Raw genomic sequence first — 22,919 nt, 5'->3', positions numbered from 1 at the left:
CAGAAGCCACCCATCCACTTGTTGGAGAAACACATGCAACCACAGCAAATGCTCTCCAAAGAGCTGGTAGCATGGGGCCGAGGGCCAGCATGAGCCCACAGAGGTGAGGCCAGGCGTGGGCACCACTGCTCCTGGGGCCCAGGACCGCACATCCCTGTGGCTGGGTGCTTGTAAAGAAGTGGATTCACAGCTCTTAGCAGAATCCCTGCCCAAGACGGCCTGACATCTGCATTCTTAACAAGATCCCCAGAGGATTATCGGACACATGAACAATGGAGAACCACAGACATCTAGCTTAGGATGAATTTTGTGGGTGCTAGACTTCTGTTTCTAAAGCATTTTTTTATGGGATTGCTCAACCCCAGAGGATCAGAAATGGCATTTTACATGACACGGCCCTTCCTCAACAAATAGGACTTTGAACCAAATATGGAGGGGAAGAACCCAGATAAATCTTTGAAACCTATTACTCCAGAGGGTGGCAGGTCTGACATGAAAAGAATGCTAAAGGCACAGGAAATACTTCCTGATCCATATGAGGAGGTGTTCAGGAGGACCAGAAAGACTATTTATAGCCTCACATGTCTATCCATCCAAGCACAGAGCAGGGTCATAAACAAAGTAGACCAGAAATTCCAACACAGAGCATTACATCCATGCTTGCAGCAATCCTCGAGATGTAATGCCTGGCCCATAGTAAGCAGCAATAAATATTTGTTGAATACTTTTGAAATTTTTGTTGAACCCTCATCTGATTCAAGATCAGATCGTGGTGATACAAAGGTACATCCTACCCCAAAGAAACAGTGTTGGTAGAAAGAGGGCTGTAGAGAGAACACTATATGTATAGAAATATGGGTAAGGATAAACAGAGGGCGGGGGAGTGATACTTCAAGCCACCTGGCCAGATGGAGAAAAGGGTTGGAAAGCTCCCAAAAGTGCAAATGAGTGTGTAACTTGCACAAATTTTTCTTCAGTGGACTCAGAGTTTGGAAGATCACATGCAGAGATTAAAAAGATGCAGATGTTCCCGACAATGAATGTAGGAAAATGGCTCTGAATTTTAAGAATAGTGTCAGGAAAACTGAATCCCAGGATAAACATTCTTACCAAAAAATAATAAAAATGATAATGATAATACAGGCAGCAACAAAAGATAGGGGTCCTTTTCAAATTTAACTGGGGTAAAAAGATCAAGGCAGAAAGGCTACTGTTGAGCAGGGTATTGATGAATGATTCAGAGAAGGTCAAGTTGTTCAACTGCTGTTTAATTTTGACTTCGCTGTGAAAGAAAGTCATCTTCAGGTTGTAAAAGATGCAGCAAAATTAGGGAAGAAATAGCAGAAACCAAAGATTCTCAGAAGAGAAGGGGAACTGCTGTCTTTTGAACTGGATAAAATACACTTAGAATAAATAGAAAGAGAGAAGAGCTTAATCATTTCTGGTTTTTGAGGAATTGTGGTAAATCAGGAAATGAGTCAGTGACCATCTGGGGGCAAATGTTGAGAGCAAAACGACCATAAGAAACCACATAGGATCAGTAAGAGCGAATCATGTAATACTAGCTTTCAGGTCACTTAGTGACAAGGTTACTTGATTGGGGAACTGTGGTTGCCCCATAGGGCCACATTCCATAGGCATTTCATTTCCCAAGGCTTCCTGGACAAGAAAGAGAAATATTAGGTGGATGCTAATGAAGATGACGGGGCAACAACTGAATGAACACTGCCCAGAGACACCGTTTAATGGAGAAGGTGAATCCTGTTTCCAGCGGAGAGCCGCGGGGCTCTGTCCAGTACATTTCTATAATAGACCTGGATGCAGGAATACAGTGTAGATGTAGAAAGAATATTTATATTTGTAGATGACCTGAAGTTGTTGGATGATGGGGATAACGTAATCAGATTCTAAATGATTTTGAGAGGCAGAAACATTGAACTGGAATTAGCTAGATAAAGTGATATGTTAGTAATTTACTTTAGATCCTGCTGTTACGTCCTCCAAAACAATAAGATGGAAAACTACACGTGGGGAAGTCCTGTTTCTTGTCAGGTGCTTGACTCAACCACAAGCTCAGTATGTCAATGGCACAAATGATGTGACTCCCAGAAAAGTTAACATAGCCAGATATAACTCATTTCTAATCCAAAAGTCCAAAATCGGAAATGCTTCGAAATCGGAAACTTTTTGAATCTAATTTGATGTACGAAGGAAATGCTCATTGGTGCATTTTGGATTTCGGATTTTTGGATTAGGGATGCTCAACTGGTATGCATCCTGCAAATATTCTAAAATCTGAAAAAACTCAAAACCCAAAACACTTCTGGTCCCAAGCATTTCAGATAAGGGACACTCAACCTGTATGAAAGGGGATCAGTCCTGCTCTGCCCTGCATAGCTGCACTTGATGATTTGCCACACAAAACTGAGACCTGACTCTTCCCATCTGGACTGGGGGGCTGGAATAGGGCCACTAATAGAATATCAGGGAAACATTTTAAGAAAAGGAAATTATTCTTAACAGTGAGAACTATGCCACGGTGGAATGAGTTGCCTTGACACTGGAGAGTTCCTTGACTGTAGAGGTGCTCTGTCTCACCCTGAAGAACTAGTAGGCACTGATATTGCAAGTGTCCAGCAGGCCTCTCATCCCCATGCCACAGGCCAGTCTCAACTGCTGGCACTTCCATAAGCTGATGGAACAGTTTGCTTTCATTTTTCATCATGGGCCTGCCCCTCTCAGCTATTAAGAATGAAATGTAGAGTGTGTGCGTGTGCACATGTGTGTTTATGCACGCATGTGTGCACACATATGTTTAGGAGAAGGAAAAATAAGAGGTGGGGGTGGGCAGGCAAAAAGGAGCAAGGATCACAAAATTCCAGAAGACATAAAACAAGGGTAAGCAAGAACCTACAGATGTTCTAAAAAATCACAGTAGCCTCCCTCCCATTGAAAATCTCAGTGGATCTATGCCAGACAGCCCCCATGATCCTAGTCAGCCCTCATCATGCAGCCCTGAAGGACCTCTTGGCGACAGAATCCACTAGTTGCAGGGACAGAGATACCCCGCTGTGTGTCTACCACTTGGCTCTATGGCTCCTACAGCAGAAGGAATATCTCTAAGGTTTACCCAACACCAGCCATCCCAGCTATCCTGAGGACCCAAACTAGCCCCATGGTGAACAGAGGAGAAGGCCATGGAGGGGCTACATTTTTTGACCACTGATTTATTGCAGTCCTGGAGTAAGTTACCAAAGCCAAGGAGGAGGAAGAGGGGCAGAGGGAGTGTTCAATTTACTCCAGCCATGCCCCCAACCTCAGTTCTTCCCCTCCAATGACGAGCCTTGGGTGCCAAGAAAAATCTCAGACCCCAAATGTCCAATATGAACCCACTGGAAAGTGTAAGGTTAAAATCATTAATGGCCACCCTCTTCTGCCTTTTAACAGGAACACCTTTAAAATCGAAATTAAAAACAGAGGAAGAGACTTCAGTGCTAACCAGGATACAGTCTGATTTGGAAGGTATAATTCATGATGGTTTTAAATGACCTGTAGAAGTTACTAATCCATCCACAAGAAGGTAAGAAGCACAGAATTAGCATGCCCCTGGCCAAGGAGAGCCCTCTTTTGACCACTGTAGACTAGGGCAGCCTTAATAAAGTTCAATGGCCAAGGTATTATTTCTGGAATTTAGTGTCAAGGCTCAAGGCTCAGGTAAGACACTGAACCAAAGAGTGAAGTGCTCTGGCATTTTGAAAGGGAAGGAAACATTTACCACTGGGGTTGGGAGGGAAGATAATGGATTATCCATACTTAGTATATCCAGTAACATTTGCTGTACGCCTACTGTATACAGGGCAGGATATAAAGATGGACAAAATCCATCTCACCCTCTCAGAACTTAAACTCTAGTGGGTAAGATGGAATATGAAAGGAGGGAGAGGAATCAATATTTGTTGAGCACATGCTACAAGACCTCACAGTGCTGGAGATCAAGGAAACCTTGTATCCCCAAACACGTGATCTCCACCCTGAGTCTTCTCAGGTATTGAGGAGGTGATTTTTAAATTGATTTCATCAGAGATTAAAAGGTCCAACTAATTCACCCTACTACATCCTATTAATAATTCTTCCTATTCTTTTTCAGCGTATGTTCTCAGTGACACAAAGCAAGAGGAAGAAACCGGTGAGAGTTCAACATAATATATCCAATGATCGCTACTTTCTGCAGTGTCCTGGGCTGGGGAGGTGCCCCGGGTGGTGGGGCCCTTGCTAGCCCAGCTTGCACCAAGTCCTAGGGGAGGCCTAGAGACATGCTAGGCACACAGCTCCAGAACTTCCTGAAGAAGGAGGATGAAACAAGAAACAGAGAGATGGTCTCAGAAGAAAAAGGACCAGAAATCCATCTCCCTTCTCAAAAGCTCTAGTATAAGGACTCCCACATTTAAAAAGGGTCCAGTCAGATGCTGGGGTCCCTGAGGCCTGGGAAGCAGGGCTTGACTGGGATGCATGCCCCTCTCCCCACCGATAGACTCATCCAATCACACCTGGGTAGTGAGTAAATTGGAGCACCTACAAATGGTGCCCTTAAAGATTTATTAAACGTTTATTAGGAGGGAATCCTACGAGGGGGTAAAACAAAGGAGAATCCTTATAATGGCAGAATCCCAGCTCTCCACAGAACAAAAATCCTGAAATTAACCAGATCTGTTCTCATTAGAAAACAATATAGGGACTACAGTTTGTTGTACTTAATCATGGGGTGGGGGCGGGGGGAATCAGTTGTACACACACACACCCCTTTCTACCCCCATCCCCCACCCTGCAGCTTATCAAACAAACTCAGACTCTGGACTCTGCATCCCACCCACCCCATCACCCCTGCAGAAGGGTGCTGGTAAATACAGTTTTCTCCATCTTATCCCATTTCCCTGGGTGTTTTAAAGCTGTGCAAACTTCAATGTGCAGTGCAGTCACTCGGGGATCTTGTTTAAATGTGGTCTGAGAATTCTGCAGAAACTCGGGGATCTTGTTTAAATGTGGTCTTGTTTAAAAGTAGGTCTGAGATTCTGCATTTCTAACAAGATCCCAGCAGCTGCCGCTGATTCACGGACCACCCTTTGAGGAGCCAGGTTTTAGAACAGCTTACGGATTTGTGCCCATAGCCCAGCCCTTGGCCCACCTGCCTAGCATATCATGGATTCACTGTGTGAAGGGTAGAGAAGGTGAAAACAGGACTGAGTTTCATGTGAGCTCCTTAACCAGTGGAACTGAGTTGCTCCTTTCGGGTAGCTGGCCCCTGAGCTAGTCACTTACTGCTTCTCCCCCACCTTTCCTCATCTACTGTCAAAGAAAAACTTACTCAGTGATACTTGTTAAAGCGTGGTAAGGAAGACGTTATTCAGAACCATCGTGATAGGTATAGGGACCCCTGCAACGGGGTCTTACAGCGGGGGAGAGAGGTTGTGCTCAGCTCTGAATACAGCATGGGCCAGTGTGAATTTATAACCAAGGAGCAGGGTGGGGTCAGCAGATGGAAAATTACTAGGAGAAGACATCAGGGGTAAGGGGAGTTCTGGCTAAACTGACCTACCAGGATTCTTGCAGAAGACAGGCCAGGTGATCAGACATCACCCGGGATGGTAGAGGATGAGGAACCCCATTAAATATCCAGGGAGATCAGAGATTGGGGGTAAGGGCAGTTCTGGCTAGATTGACAGCAGGGTTCTCACTAAAACTGGATTTTATAAGGAGGAATATAGATGGGCCTAGGAGAAGGCTCAGGAGCCTGACTAAAATTTGGTCAAGCAAAAGTTCTTTTCACTAAACATGGGGATTATTGTATCTGCCCTACAGGGCAGATACACACGGCTCAAACATCTATTCCAAATTCAGAAACTGTGATTCTGTCTTTAAAAAGCTAGATGAGAGGCTCTTGGATGAGGATGTATTAAGATTTGTCCTTAATCAGACCAGAGGAAGACACACTCCACCTGGGAACAAACAATAGGTTATCTGGGTACAAGGGTCAGCTATCCTCGCTAAGAGAGGTGTGTCAGCCACTGACCTACATTAGCACTGGTCCTCTGAGCCACCCTGAGGAGGACTCTTACTGTCCCCATTGCACAGATGAGTGGACTGGGGCACAAAGGGGCGAGGGACATGTCGGAAGCAGACCAGACCCCGGCTAACAGGGCCACCACTGGAACCTGGCCTGACACTCCCCTGGCCCTCCCATCCTCACCTGGAGCGACCTCAGGAGGAGATAATGATCTCACTAGAACAGAGGCAGAGGTTGATGGAAGTCCCCAAAGGACAAGTTTATTAGAAACAGAGCTTCGCCATCTCATTTGGCTGCTCTTCACTGAACTTCACGCGACAGGTCGACAGCGCCCATTGATGTTAATACGCTTCATCATTACATTGAATCGAATGCTTCTGAGTGCCACTGTTCAGTTACTCAGGGCTGCCAAGTTCACCTTCTTCCCGTGATAAACACCCCCCCGCCCCACCAAGTTAATTGCATATTATGCAGTGAAGCCTATTAAAATGCAGCAATCACAGGCGACAGGGATATGCTGAGCTCTCAGGGGCCAGGCAGACACTCTGCACCTGGGCAGGAACTGTGGGACGCAGCCCATTTCTCCTCCTCTACAGACCTTTTCTAGCAAGTCGTTCATTCCTCCTCTCAGTGCCACCCTCAAGGAGCTTCCCGAGTGCTTGCTTGAATTCCCACGGATTCCTGTTGGGTTTTCCTAAATGGCTTTTCAAAACTTCCCTGGTCATTGCTATGGCAGACTGTATGGGAACACACAGTGTTCTTGGAGACAAGCTTACCTTTGCCATGTTGAGTACCCCAGGGGGATGGTGTGTGTGCCCCTGTGGGAAGTGACCAGGGGGAAAAAATTGCAGGAATTCCCGTAGCCTGGGGTCCACCTCTGTCACGGCAAGCTTCTGTCACGCACAAACCGAGACGGCAGTCAGAGGTTTGCAGGCAGAAAAGGCCCTGAGCTTTGGGTCGGTAAAGGTAGTTTCAGTTCAGTGGAATTCTCCATCCTGTCAGGAGCCTAAAGGAGTCCAGGTTTTCATTACAGAGCTGAAATTAGGAAGGAATACAAAAGTAGCATGTATGGAGATCACAAAAAAAAGTCCCCTCTCCACCCCTAAAGGCATAATATGGACAAAATCAAACAAAGTAAGTCAGCCCTGTGACAACCTGGTGGATTTTCAAGGCTCTCTGGATGGCCCAGGTTGACGGGGCTGGTGCCATCCTGAAGCTGAGACAGCAGGCCACCGTGATGTCCCTGGGGACCCAATTATCGTGTGAGAGCCACTTCCTCTGAACTCCTGCCTCAGAATCCACACCTTCCCAGAGCAGGGAAGAGAGGCCCAAGCTGTAATCATCAATTCCACAGTTCAATTAGCACCCCATCATACTGGAGGCTTTAAGCCCCTCTGCCGGCCAGGAGAGTCACGGGCGGGCGGGCAGGCTATGGCTGACCTTTAGGAACAAAAACACTCACTGTCTCTGGTACTTTCTTTAGCTCAGTGGCCTGGGGATTCATCTCTTATGCTTTGATTAGCAATTATGAACCATATACAATTCTGAAAATTGGCAATTTTTGACAACACTGGTGGGAGATAGATATATTTGGGGGGATTTCTGAGACAAAATTGCACTCAGAATAAATCTCCCTCCTGGGCCGAGCCCGTGGCGCACTTGGGAGAGTGCAGCGCTGGGAGCGCAGCGACACTCCCCGCCGCGGGTTCGGATCCTATACAGGAATGGCCAGTGCACTCACTGGCTGAGTGATGGTCGCGAAAAAGACAAAAAAAAAAAAAAAAAAAAAAAAAAAAGAATAAATCTCCCTCCTAAGAAAATCTAAAGTCCTTCCCATAGTTTACAAGATCCCCTCCCCCCTCCACCACCACCCCCTCACACTCCTCTCTGGTCTCCCCACCTCGTTTACACTCCCTCTGCTGCAGGCATACTGTGCCCCTTGGAGTTTGTCAAATATGTCAGACCCCACCCACCCTGACCTCAGTGCCTTTGCACCTCCTAGTCCCCTGCCAGGAATGCTGTTCCCCAGCTATTGCCTGCTCACTCCCTTACTGCATTCAACACTCATCCACATGTCACTTTGTCAGACTGACCTTCGCCAGCCACCAGGAACACACACCCCCTTTCTTAAGTCAGCCACCTTATTCCTGTTTTATTAGTACCCCAAGGTGAATTTTAGGTAATCTGATGAATTTGTTTAAAGTCTCATTGATGATGTGTGCATTTTTTTAGTGGGCAAGGGTAAGAGCCATAAATCTATTTCTTTTTTTAAATTAATTTTTTGTTGTTTCCTTTTCATATGCCCTTCCTTTTGATGCACCTTCCAAAACTGAAAACATGGATTTTGTTTCTGAAGGGAACTTTTGGCCTGATGTGACAGAGGAGCCCATTCAGATGCTGGAAGACGACTTTGATGAGCAAGTAAGTCAAAGCAGAGTCTGAATGAGCTTTTCATTAAAACAGACATTACATTACATGGTGCAGTTAAATCAAAAAGGGTCAGAAGTAAGCCAAAAGTGGCATTCCAAGCCCCTACTTTCAGAGTGCCCTACTTGTAATATGAACAAGTACCCCCAAGATTGCTTTTAAAGACAGCAAAGCAAAAAATAAAACACGCAATATTATCTAGGTGTCAAGGCAAATCATGCTTTGCAGAAATCTTATGTAAAAATAAGCTTAGATTCTGGAAAGATAGAGTAGATGTACTTTTTCTTATCCTTCCCACTAAGTATAATTTAAAACCCCAGACATAACATATAAGCACTCATAGGAAGACTGAAAGGTGGAGAAAAGAAGGTAGGCCGTCTGGGACCTCAGAATACAAGGAGTGAGTGGCAGTGATTTCCCTGGGTGTTTTGTTTTGTTTTGCCTCATATATCCCAGAATGGATGCTAGAGACAGCAACCCAGAAAAGTCAACAAGCACAGGCAAAGCCCCATGAAGAGCCAGCTCTCTCTATATGGGGCAACCTTGCAAGACAGAGAGCTTTAGGCAATAACCCCTCTTTGTTATGACTTTACAAATATGCCACATGAATGGTTTGCCTGTTGGGGCAGCCTGGTGGCTCTAATTTCTGGTGTCAACTTACCTCTAAGATTTATAACCAGTGTTAATTTAGGTGAAAGCACTGTTACCCATCCTCTCCTCTACTGCTAAGAAAACTCACAATCATAGGATCTAACTACAATCATAAGAGTGAAACGTTGTGTCCCTAGAACCCAAAATTAAGTAGACATATTTTTCTAAACTTACAAAAGAAAAGGCAAAAACTAGATATTTGGGAGTTTTTTTTAATTTAATTGGGAAATTTTTTGGTCTCAATTTATATTTAGTCCTAAACTCCTTACTTTCCATCTTGCTTATACATTGTATCAACAAGATTTGCTTTTCAAATACTGAAATATTACATTAAAGAGGAAAAAATAGATAACTTGAACGTAGATTTATCACACTGGATTTACTAAGATGGGAAAGTAAACCCAAGCATTTTAGAAATATTTTTCAACTAGAGTTGAAACCTACAGGAATTGTCTTAATTAAACATTTAAATTATTCAGAAACCTTCGGGACTCCTGTTCGTAGAGATTTCGCTGTGTCAGGTGGCACTGCATTCACTGGCGACACATCCACTGTGTAGCTGCGTGAGGCTCTGAAAGAACATGGCACTTCTGGGAGCATTCCAGGACATTCCAGAGAGTTCTAAAGTGTTCCACAAGACAAGCAGCCTAAGCAGGAGAGCTCCCCTCAGAAGCACTTTGCCATCCCAGGGCTTTGCTAAAGGATTGTAGGCAGTGATGTGATACAATCAGATTTGTTTTATTTTTTGTTAGGTATTTTGACTCAAATTAACTTTTGAATTGTAGAGCTAATATGTGCACATGATTTCAAAATACTGAAATACTAACGGAAGCTGTAAAATAAATATTTCAAGTCTTCACCTCCTTACCTCCCAGAAATAACTACTGTATACTGCTTCTTATGTATCCTTCTGGAAATTTTAATGAATATATAAACATACACGTCTTTTAAAACAAATGCAGATCCACAAATGAGATTGTAATATAGATTCTGTTCTATAGCTTGCTTTTCCCTTAATAACATTTTGGGAATCTTTGGTATTCCATTACATCTTACCCCATAAGTTAACTAGCACTCTATCAATGGATGTTTGTTTCTAGTTCTTATTTGTGTGTATAAAAATTTATATATTTGTATATTTATGTATATATATATATATTGCAATGAACTACACCTTTGTTATTACATACAAATGCAAGTGTATCTAAAGAATAAATTCCTAGCAGTCGAATGCTGGGTCCAAAGGTATCTGCATCTTTAACTGAAAAGGTATTGACCAACTTCCCCCAAAATAAGCTGCCATTTTCCTGTTGCCACCAAGAGAGCATAGAGAATGCCTCCCCATCACTTCGTCACCCACCAAGGATCATAATTCTGGCCCATCTGATAGGGAGGGCAAAAATAATATCTCACTGTTGTCTTTTGCATCTCCTTCATTATGAAAGGTGTTGGGCATTTTTCACATTTGTTGGTCTTGTGTGTCTTTCTGTGACCGGCCAGTTTGTGTCCTTTGTCCACTCTTGTATTACATTGCTTATTTCTTTTTCCTTCTGATTTGTAAGGGCTTTTTATATATTAAAGAACTCAGTCCTTTTTCTGACATGCATGTTGTAAATTTTTTTCCAGTTTTTGCGTGTATTCCAACCTTCTTGGTATTTTCCATGACATGGTTATTTTTAATATTTAGGTAGTTTTATTTATCAACATTTTCCCTTATGACTACTGAATATTGTTTCACTTTTAGAAAGGTCTTTCTACTCTCAGAAAAAAATTGGATAATTTATTCATGTTTTCTTCTAAGTCTCTAAGGGATCTTTTAAAAAATATAATCTGGAATTTATTGGGGGACAATAACATGGCATAGGGGATCTAGCCATAGTCCCCAACAATATTGATTGAGTTCTTTCGCCACCAATAGAATCAAATCTGCATTTTTAAAGGCCACTTTGGTGGCTTTGTGGATGACGGATTGAAGTGGGGAAGATTGCAGGAAGGAAGATGTGTAACACTACACTAGAAGTATGAATGGACACATGATAAAAGTCTGGTTACATAGGGCAGTGCTCAGTGTCCCTGCCATGACATGGCACATATTTCTACTCTACAGTCTGGGGAGCTGAAGAGGAGAAGAGAAGAAGGGTACATTTGTAGGAAGGTAAAAAGTTTAGTTGGGGACACATTGAGTTTTAAGTACCTGTAAGACACCCAGATGAAGTCCAGTTGAAAACTTGAAATAAGCAATCTAAGTCCCAGGAGAAAATTCTTGGCTGAGGATTTTAATTTGGAATCTGTATTCGTTCACTAAGGCTGCTGAAATAAAGTGCCACAAACTGAGTGGCTTAAACAACAGAAATTTATTGTCTCATGGTTCTGGAGGCAAAAAGTCTGAAGTCAAGGTGTTGGTGGGATTGGTTCCTTCTGAGGGCTGTGAGAGAAGGATCTGGTCCAGGTCTCTCTCCTTAGCTTGTAGATGGCTGTCTTCTCCCTGTGTCTATTCATGTCATCTCCTTTCTATGCATGTCTCTGCATCCAAATTTCCCCTTTTTATAAGGATACCAGTCATATTGGATTAGGCCCACCTGAATGACCTCTTTTCAACTTGATCACCTCTGCAAAGAACCTATCTCCAAACAAGGTCACAGTCTAAAATACTAAAGATTAGAACTTTGATGTGTGGATTTGAGGGGGACACAATTTAACCCATACGTAGAATCCTTATCATATGTTTAAGCCTTGGAAATGCAGGTGATCATAGGGCATTTTTGTCTAACTACTGCAGTTAGATAATACCCCCTTCCTCCTAAAACACATAAAACTTGCCAAACACATAAAAGCACAAGTGTTACTTGGATTCATGTGTGAGCCTAGGAGCTTTTGGTTTGCACTTAGTGAAGAGAAAGGTTTTTGGTGGGTGAGGGGGGATCCAGAAAAAAATGGTGGGAGGGGATGGTACCATGTCTTAATTCTTATCTAAATGCCACAGACGGGAATTGCGCCCCAAAGGTTAGGGTGACGAGGTCAGTCATTTATGAAAACTAATCATGATACACAGCATGAAACTCTGGACACAAGCAGAGCTGCTCTAGGGTCCAGGTGACAAAGTGTGGCACAGAGTCGGCGGGTTCTTTCCCCTGATGTCTATACCACTCTGTCCCGCAGTGATTGGACGCTCGGTACACTGAGGCAGCAGCTATGGCACAGACACTGGCATTCTCATAAAATGTAGCAACACAGCTTGGCAAAGCAGCACTTCTCCAAGCAACCTGATAGGCGACAGATGTGGACAAGCAGGGCCAGAGCCAGAGAAGAATAACGGAGTGAATGCCACATGGGACCTGCAGCTGCAGTACTTGTCTGTGTTAACTCCTCAGGCACCTTTTGAAGGAGGACCAGAAACCCCCGGGGTACAAACTAGGGAGTGGAAGCTAAAGCCCTCCTATTTGGATGGGGGCTATCAACCTACCCTTTGCTTATTCTGACAACACAACTCTTTTGCTATTTTTACTTCACTATCACACGCTCGTTTTTATTTCTATGACATACTCCTGCATCCCAAATCTTGACATGCAAATTATTTTGTTTGCAAGAACCAGAGATTTACCCAGGAAGGGTCTCTGGGCATGGGAGACCTCATCCCTGAGATGCCCAATACACCCACCATGACAATGAAGATAATCATACTCTATAGGCAGGGTAAGCAAATGGGACAAATCCCGTAAGATATCACATGTGCTGGCTAAATGGAATGGGGTGGCACAACCTAGATAGGATGAGAACCTCTACCGTACCCCCCCAGTTGGGTCTGCTGTCTGGTAGACTCCAATGGACACGGTATTTTCTGGTGAACAGAACATAGAATGCAGTGGGGATGGTGACAGATCTACTGGCCTAGGCAAATAGGAAGTCACTCCATCCCAAGGGAAGGATTGTCAATAATGAGGAATTTACTGGCAGCAAGGCCCTTAACCTTGACCTGTGCTGAAGCACTAATTCAAGCAATAGGGAGAAGTGGGGTTCAGAGTCTAGAAATCAGACAAGCCAGACCTAAGGCGCCCCAGCATTCCCCCAACCTAGAAACACCAGCCAATCATAAGCCATCTTCTTGTATCTGTGCCAGGTCACATGCAGCTTTAGAAGTGTTGGTCTTTCACTTATTACAGGAGGCTAATGAGTTAATGGGGTAGTATCCATTATCACATATTGAACAATAACACCTCAACCCTGTAGGTAAACAGGAACCAGGCAATGTGACGGATCCCTAGCTTTCTTCTCTAGAAAGCCAACTCTTAGCTTCTATCAAAAGGGATCCAAAAAAGAAGCTCTTGTGAGGACCCATCTATGGGTCAGTCCAGGTGAACAGACAGACATGGGATAGAACGATCAAATTTACAAAATAAAAGGGCAGCTTCTCACTTTACTTTGGAAGAATCTTTGAACGCAGAGCTGCTCAACACAGTGATGTGCTAGATGCTGTATCGCTTCCCCGAAGACCCCTTCCTCTCATTGAATAAACAAACTATACTAGGACCTTGGCCACTTGTGGGACACAGAAAGCCTGCTTTGCTCTTAAAGCATGGAAACAGTTTCATGTTCTATAGCCATCTCCGTGTTTGGAAAAAGAGGCTTATTTTATGTTCTTAAAAGATTTCTTGGCATACTAATGTAAAAAAAAAAAAAAACTCTTGAGGGATTTGGGGAGCAAGAAGTAGGTACAATGGTAAAGGAAATACTCTTTCAAAGAATTCATGCTACCCACCCTACTTTTCCATTGGTTCTTTTTGAATAAGATTTTGAAATGCCACCTGGTACCTTTGAAAGTCAGAGAAATGATTAACTAATAAATCACTAATTCTCATTTTCTGGATATTTTATTCTGTGGTCCTTTTGCAGTTTTTTAACAGCTCCTACCAGAGAGTGTTTAGGAAGATAATCGAAGAAATGGCTGCTCGCAATGAACTGGAAGAGGATTTTGACATTCCCCTGGCTGAGCTGCTGGAAAGTGAAAACAGAAGGAAACTGGGAATTCTGTAAGTGTCTGGAGAGATCAAGCTATTGGTCAGTGGGTTTGGGAAGGCCAGAGGTAGCAGCAGGGAGAGGTAAATTGGGCCACCAGGGAAAAAAGCAAAACCAGGGCCAGGCAGGCCCTCTGAGTCAGGAAGCAAGTCCAGGCCAGGCACAAGGGCAAAGGTAAGGTCCGGATTAGGTGGACAGAATGCTCCGGCTGCCAGACCAAGATCAAAACTCAAGAGCAAGGAAATCCTTTTTTTTTTTTTAAGAGGTCCTCATTTCTTTTTATTGGATACATAGATCTTGAGTGTGTGCTGAAAGCTGGCTTTAATGCCATGGCATTAGATATGGACTTCTCAAGCCCAGAACCCTAATATATGTTTTTTTCTTATTTTGAATCTTATTTTTAAAATAGCATAAGACAGTTCTCCTGAATCCTAGGCCAATGTTATCAATTCATTGAAAGCATCATTTGGGGAGTTTTTGTTTGTTTGTTTGTTTGTTTTAATTTTATTTTACTTCTCAATATACACTGTAGTTGATTTTCATGCCCTTTACCCATTCCTCTCCACCCCCTCTCCCTCCCCCACATCATATCTGTTCACTTGACTTAAAAATTTCAAGGAATTTTTGTGATTGTTGTATTCTTCCCCCACACACATACCCTTTATTTGTTTGTGTGTTTATTTATTTATTTATTTATTTATTTTTAGCTCCCACAAATAAGTGAGAACATGTGGTATTTCTCGTTCTGTGCCTGACTTGTTTCACTTAATATAATTTTCTCTAAGTCCGCCCATGTTGTTGCATGGCAGTATTTCATTCTTTTTTATAACAGAGTAGTACTCCACTGTGCAGATATAACACAGTTTCCTTATCCACTCATCTGATGATGGACATTTGGGCTGGTTTCAACTCATGGCTATTGTAAATAGAGCTGCAGTAAACACTGGAGTACAGTTATCCCTTTGACATGGTTATTTCCATTCCTCTGGGTATATACCCAACAGTGAAATTGCTGGGTCATATGGTAGATCTATCTGCAATTGTTTGAGGAACCTCCATACCATTTTCCATAAAGGCTGCACCATTTTGCAGTCCCACCAACAGTGTATGAGAGTTCATTTTCTCCGCAACCTCTCCAGCATTTATCATTCTGTCTTTTGGATGTTAGCCATCCTAACTGGGGTGAGATAGTATCTCAAAGTGGTCTTGATTTGCATTTCCCAGATTCTGCGTGAAGTTGAGCATTTTTTCATGTGTCTATTGGCCATTTGTATACCTTCCTTTGAGAAATGCCTATTCAGCTCCTTTGCCCATTTTTTAATTGGGTTCTTTGGGGTTTTTTTGCTGTAAAGTCGTTTGAGTTCCTTGTATATTCTGGATATTAATCCTTTGTCAGATGTATATTTTACAAATATTTTCTCCCACTCTGTTGGTTGTAAGAGCAAGGAAATCCTAAGCATGCTAAGTATCCATCCTAAGCATGGATAGGATCAAAGGCTGGCAGTGGTAGAAGTTGGAAATACAGGACAAGAAAAGACTTGGAGGGACTATGAACTTGTACAGAAGTCTAGGGAGCAAGGCTCAGACCCCTGGGCCTCTAAGAGAGGAGGAAATGTGGCATCCAGACCCTGGTCATCTGCCCAGTGATTTCCCTAGCTTCATCCCAGGCTGGCTAATGCTTTCCCGTGCTTCCTGGAGGAGGAGAGCCCTGAGCTTCACTGACCTCGGGGTCAAGGCCAAGGCCCCTATCTGGAGGGGTGAATGCTAAGGTTATTGCACACCTTTTGTTGGCACCAGGTCTTTCTAGCTGACAAGGCTCCAGGTCAAAAAATGCTCCAGAAATACTACTCAGCTATAAAAACAAATGAAATACTGCCATTTGCAACAACATGGATGGACCTTGAGAGAATTATATTAAGTGAAACGAGTCAGGCACAGAAAGAGAAATACCACATGTTCTCACTTATTGGTGGGAGCTAAAAATTAATATATAAATTCACACACACACACACACACACAAAAAAAAAAACCCGGTGGGGGGGAAGAAGATATCAACCACAATTACTTGAAGTTGATACGACAAGCAAACAGAAAGGACATTGTTGAGGGGGAGGGAGGAGAGGGAGGAGGGAGGGAGGTTTTGGTGATGGGCAACAATAATCAACCACAATGTATATCGACAAAATAAAAGTTTTTTAAAAAATGCTCCAGAATCCCATTTGTACATCCAGCCTGTGGTGCAGGACATGCTCTCAGCATGGAAGTCTGGGTTTTCCTTACGTGTTGCTAGAAATCTGAGAGAGCAAGGTGTGGGTCAGGCCCCTGTGGTCTTTTGCAGACTCCCAGCAGGGGCACCAGAAACAGGCTGTGGGGGACGGGGTGCCCGACCTCATTGCTCCGGAGAGTTCAGGCATTCACAAAAGCCAGGAGGAGATCGACTGCCAGCAACTTCTGCTGTGGGCTCAGTAGAGTTGTGGGGCAAGAGGTCCCTGAGGATTCTCTAGGAATGGGGAAGGCAAAAGACACAGAGCAAAACACAAAGAACTCCCAAGCTTTCGGATCGGCAAAAACAAACAGCAAATGCCATCTCGCCTTTCTTCCTGTTTAAGCCTGTAACGGAGGATCGTTCTCACCTGACTGCCCTCAACACATATTTCCTGAGAACCTACTGTGTGCTGATCTAGGCTCTAAGGATGCAGTAGTGTGTACCCCAGAATCTGCTGTTGAGGTGCTGTCTGGTGGGGATTCCACTTGCTTGCAAAGGTGGGCAAAAAAGCCAAGGAAGCAACACCCAGCCCTTCCCAAAAGGGCACTGGGTGCCTCTGGCTGGATCCCCTTACCAGAGTCTAACTCTTGTCTGCATTTGACATCCTGTTCTCAGTGAAGGACAGGCCTCCGCCCCACCCCACTCCTTGGTCCTTATTTTTTCACCAGTACCAGTAGGCTAAGTAACCTGTTCCATTGAAAGTGCTTGCAAATAAAATGAATAGTGTTTGGTACAAATGGGCCACAAGGATCTCATTCTCAAGTTCCCCTATTGCTTCTCTGCAAATAGCAAATCCTCGACTCTCCGCTAGGTTTGCACCTAGCACCTAGCATCTAGCACAGCCCTTCCTAGCAAAGGATGTTTGCTTCCTGAGGTTGCTTGGGGTTAAATTATTACTCTCTCTTCGAGAATCTGAACCAAGAACTTGAAACCTGTCAAGTCACTGGCCGGGTCCCTCAGTGGTTAGAGAGTTGTACTGATAACACCAAGGTCCAGAGTTCCATCCCTGTACCAGCCAGCAAAACAAAAACAAAACAAACAAACAAACAAACAAACCTGTTGTGTCAAAGTCCTCCTTCCCAGATCCAATTAAGCCCGAGAAGCTCACCCTTTCTAGCACATTCCCTTTCAAAGGGGCATGAGCTGAGAACCAGGAAACACAGCTGCCCAGGAGACCATGCTTACTGCGAAGTGAAACAGTTGAAGCCATTGAAATTCCAGGACGACTCGCATTGTATAGTCACAGGAGGGTGGTAAAGGGCTTGATCATTTTGAAAGGCTGTGCCTTGCGTGTCTTTCACGATAAGTTATTGTGAGTGAGCCTATTTGAACTTTTCCTATTAAAGGCAAAGGAGTTTCCAGTACACTGTCCAGTTCACAGACAATGCTGTTTTTCCAAGCTGTTTCCTGATGCAGCCCTCACTGGGACAGGGACAAGCACAGAAAATCAAGCTGCACGAGTTTAGCTCAGAGAGTCACACTTGCCTGGGGGACCTCTTGGTCCTTCCTGTCCTGTTCCTGATCCCCAAGATGATCCTAATTGCTTTCATTTGGAAGGGCTTAGGGTCCAGCCCATGTGCCCTGGCTGACAGCTGCCGACCAGGAGGGAAGCCGGGAGTCAATACCATATGTCATGCCTTTATTCCTGAGTGTTAACCGGAGGGTCAGAAAGCAGAGTGTGGTCCCAGCTTTCCACCTGTGTGAGCAGCTCAGCCAGCTCTAGCACCGCCTGACTCTGGATCATGACATGTAAACATGAATTTAGGCTTGGCTTTTAAAGACGATTCACCTTCCCTTTAGGTTGAAGAAAAACTTTGAGACGTATAAGAAAGCAATCCTGTGGATTTTGAAGCGGCGACGTGAAGGTCAGTGATGCTCTTCTCTTCCCTGTGACTGGTTCTCCTGTCTGCCACTCACAGCCTCGCCCCTTCTACTGTGTGCATAAAGGAGGCGGGACTCCCTGGTGCACCTGCTGGGCAGGGAGATCCTAGCTGCAGGGGATGAAACACTGAGTGGGACAGACACAGTTTAGGACCTCATGGGCTTGTCCCTTGGTGTGCGTGGGGAAGGGGGGAGGATAGATAAAAAAGGTAGGGAATTACCATATAGAAGGTTAAGTCCTACCATGGAAAGGGGATGCCATGAGACTACAGAGAAGGGGATCTAGCCCAGATTTGGGGGGAAGGAGGGATCCAAGAATGCAATATTAATGCAAAATTTGGGAAGCCCCTTTGCCAGGAGACTGAAGACATTTGGTGTCCAGCTGTCAAGATTTGCCAGTCATGCAGGTTACCAGTTTTTTCAATCTAATCATGGAAAGCTTGGGTCAAGGGGCTAAGCTATTGGGCTACTTAATTCAGAAACTCAAAACCACTATATGGAATATCTTTCAGATAACGAGATCCAACTAATGTGAAATGACAGCACCCGTAGGAGACATAGCTAATCAATCATGGTACTTTGAGCCAGGTCACAGCCCCAGATTCCCTCTCAAGAGTGCACTCCTGCCCACCCCGCACCCCCCTCCATACCAATTTACATCCCTGACCTAACTGTTAAAGAATAATTGCTGTGGGCTAGATACTTTCATATACACTATCTGATTCAAACTGATCTTCCTAACCACGTGAAGTAGGATAAAGAAACTACGGCTAAGAGAGGCTGAGTGACTGGCGTAGATAACCCAGGAATTAAATGGAAAAGCCATGCTATGCCCAATACCTCTCAGGGCAAATGCAAGGCTCGTGCCCTTGGCATACTCAGTGAACAACAAAAGGCCAGTGTGTCTGGAGAAGAAAACGTGGGAGGCCATCTAAGCCTGGGCCTCATGTCCTCACTGGAGTTAAGGGCAGGGAGAAAGAGGAATTCCCACCTGTAGTTACCAAGGTGGGAGGGCCCTGCCGCCCACTAAGACTCACACAATGGGGTACCCCAAAAACAAGAAGGGGTTTCAGATTCTCAGCAGCCAAAAACACAACAACAAATATCTATTACACTAATTGTGTCATACCTGTATAGTTTCTGTTCCTCCTTAGCCATAGCCACCTGTGTCATTCCTCAGCACCTTAACAAGGCATACAGTAGGCACTCAGTAAGTGCTTCTTGAGTGGATGCATGCATGCATGATCTTTTGCTCCTTTTGGGGGAATATAGTCCTTGCAGGACACTCCACTGTCATATGCCAAGGGTAGGACATGAAATTTGATATAATACGAATGGCCAGATTCCTCTGAACGCCCCCCCCCCACCACCACCACCCCTTTCCAATCCCTGCTTCTTTGGACAATTGAAGCCTAGAAAGTTTGAGCTTTTTGTACAAAAATCAACATTTCTAATTGATAAGAGGCATCTCCTCCACGTTCCTGCTGTGGCCACTGCCAAAGGAATCTTCTAGCCACCTCTGAGATGCAAACTCATTTACTTCCAGTATCCAACCCATTCTTCCATATTCCAGATACACAACCCCATGTCTCTGAACACTCCAATTTCCAAACCAAGGCTAACTTCATGGGCATGTGACCTGTGAGGTCACACAGGGCTCCTCATTTGGAAGGGCCCTGTGCTTGGTTTAAAACTCTGCTGTCACTGTCTTGAAATTCTTGTTAATTTTAGAACAAGGGTCCCTGAATTTTTATTTTGCACCGGGCCTCTCAAATTATGGAGGCCTTCCTGTTCAGAACCATCCGGTCTGGTGAAAAGAAGCAGGAGAACGTTGCACAGCTTGTATCATGAACCTTCAAAATACAAAGCTCTTTTTTGAAGACACAGAAATATTGACCTCCTACTATGTAGCAGGCACCACACACGCATTATTTCACAGTAACTCCACAGGTAACTATAGGCAGCATTATCCCATTTTAAGGAATCTCGGGTTCAGACACCTTCATCTCCCCCCCGAAATTCTAGACTTCCTGACTCCCATCTTTTTGTCTCTTTTTGTTTCCAGCACAATCTTCTAAAAGCTCATCATTGGCCCTCCACTGCCTTCAAGAAAATGTCCACATTCCTCATACAGCTTAGAAGGCTCTCGACTTTTCCTTTCCAGACATGCTGGCTTTTTTGTCATTCATCAAATGGGCCAAGCATCTCTTGCCGCAGGGCCTTTGTACCTACTGCTCCTTCTGCCTAGAACTCTCTCGGCTCCAGCGTCCCTGTGGCTCGCTCCCTCACTTCACTCTGGGATGTTAAACGTTACCTTCTCACAAATACTTTTCTTGGCTACCCTTTATGAGCCAGTGCTCACACACACACACACACACGTACACACACACATGCGCGTGCGTGTGCACACACGTATCTCTTTCCATCCTCCCTGCCCTGCTTAATTTTTTTTCAGAGCACACATAGCCATCTGGCATATTATATTCTTATCTATTCACTTGTTTAGCATCTGTCTCCCCTGAGACAGCAGGGACTATAGCATCCCTGATACCTAAGACAGTTGCCAACACAGAGGCACACAATAGATGTTTATTGAGTGAGCGAATGAGCATGAGCGAGTGATCTAGCCCTGCTTGCCTGTCCTGAATCATCTGCCCCCACTGGCCGGCTCCCACTCTGGCCTTCCCCACCCAGAACTTATGCCAGGACTCCCACTGGCATGCAGAGACTCGCCTCTCACCAGAAGTCTCCCCAGCTTCAAAGCCTGGCTAAGTTCCCTCCCATGAGCACTCATGGCACCCTTTGTCGGCCCCAGCGGTGGGAGGCCCAGGGCTGTCAGTTAAGTCAGCCTAAGCGAGCTGGTGAGCAAGCCAGGGGCCCCTTGTTCCCACCGAGAGCATCCCGGCTGGTCCCACAGCTGGAAGCTCCTCTCCATGGCTCCTCAGCTGCCACTGCTGTGTTCCACCCTTACCAAGAGGCACTGGGAGCAGCGGTTGTCCCTCAGTGGTCCTCACTAGTTTAGTTCCAAAACTCAATTGTTACAAAAATGGACAAAAATGAATATAAAAAGAAATTTGTTGCTATGAACACTAGATTGAATGCTTTTTAAAAATTCAATAAGAAAATGGTTTTTTAAAAAAACTGCTTTGAATTAGATGTGGACCAAACATGCCCAAAAGATTGGGAAATGTATAGACATTTTTTTAAACTCTATGATTCTGTACTCAGACTATTTAGAAACTGCCAAAACTGAAGATGATCAATAATAAATTATGGGCGTGGTTTGAGCAAAAATGATCACAGAGCCCCAGTCATCCCTTCCGCACTCAAAGGAGAGACCTTGCCCCATATTTTAAGTGACATGTTAATATACATTTCTGATTTAAGGTAAAATAACACGTTTAAGGTACGTTTCCTCTTTTAACAACTCCTCACGTTAGCCTATTTTTTCAGTTAGTAGCCACATTTTCTGCTGGGTGAGGAGTACTCCCCTCATGACACTGTGGTTGCCATATTGCTGTGTCACCCCCACCGCCACGTCTGCACTGGGTGGTCGTCACCATTGTACCCAGCACCTAGCGCTGGGCTGGCACGCATTAGGTCCTTGATAAATGTGTGTTGAATGAATGAATGAATGAAAAAACAGAAAGAGCTGGAATTTCAACCCCTGCGTTTCAAAGGCCTTGCTCTGCCTACTGCCTGGCAGCTTTCCTTGCTTGGAGGTCAATGGTTGATCTCTCAAACTCCTTTCGACACCTTAAGAGATACAGAATCAAGTTTTCTTTCTCTTTTCCACCAAAAGCAGGTCAAAAGTTGACAGAGTTGTCCACTCTTACATTTCATTTATTAACTCAACCACCACAATTTGAGGAGCCTGAGAAAGAAAGAATCAAAAAACGTCGTATTGTTCGTCCTAAAAAGAAGTTACAACTAGATACAGAATGGATAATGGGGAAGACAAAGGTAAGTGTGGCAGTGCACTGGTGTTTTTACTTTGCACAGGTGTTTTGTGTGTGTGTCAGGCATACACACACCCTCAGAAAGCTGTCAGGACCAATACACAACGTGAACACACACAAGAAAAATGTATCCAGTACAGAGAGGTACAGCTGAGTGTGTGGATTATTGGCAAATTGACTAGAATTTTTACTAGGATTCATTGAGATTCTTCTGCCTGCAGGGCCTGTATCAGGCAATTGGATAGGGGTGGAATGGAATAAAGGAAATATATAATATATAGGTCCCTCCCTAATAAATTAAAATCCATATCAAAATAAATCACACAGTGAATGGATAAACTGTAGTACAGCCATATAATGGAATATTATTCAGCACTAAAAAGAAATGAGCTATCAAGCCATGAAAAGACATGGAGGAATCTTAGACACCCATGACCAAGTGAAAGAAGCCAATCTGGAAAGGCTACATATGGTATGATCCCAACTGTATGATGTTCTGGAAAAGGCAAAACTTACAGAGACAATAAAAAGATCAGGGGTTGCCAGGAGTTGGAGGGAAGAAGGGATGAAAAGGCAGAGCACAGAGGATTTTTAGGGCAGTAAAACTGTTCATACTATAGTGCTTACATGTCATTAAACACTTGTCCAAGCCCACAGAATA

At 44.2% G+C, this 22,919-nt stretch overlaps 1 protein-coding gene across 1 annotated transcript in view; it reads left to right on the top strand.

The window, feature by feature from the left end:
• The window catches only part of ERICH6B (glutamate rich 6B), a 48,711-nt gene that overhangs the window by 11,171 nt on the left and 14,621 nt on the right, over window positions 1–22,919 (top strand). Inside the window, exons 3-6 of the mRNA XM_063101535.1 lie at window positions 8,370–8,482; window positions 14,030–14,166; window positions 18,219–18,283; window positions 22,105–22,262. Of these exons, the coding sequence (XP_062957605.1) occupies window positions 8,370–8,482; window positions 14,030–14,166; window positions 18,219–18,283; window positions 22,105–22,262 (473 nt within the window). The remainder of the gene's footprint in view (window positions 1–8,369; window positions 8,483–14,029; window positions 14,167–18,218; window positions 18,284–22,104; window positions 22,263–22,919) is intronic.

The sequence above is a fragment of the Cynocephalus volans genome, chromosome 7 (genome assembly GCF_027409185.1).
Source record: "Cynocephalus volans isolate mCynVol1 chromosome 7, mCynVol1.pri, whole genome shotgun sequence".
Classification (NCBI taxonomy): domain Eukaryota; kingdom Metazoa; phylum Chordata; class Mammalia; order Dermoptera; family Cynocephalidae; genus Cynocephalus; species Cynocephalus volans.
This window is presented reverse-complemented; position numbering and strand designations above follow the sequence as displayed.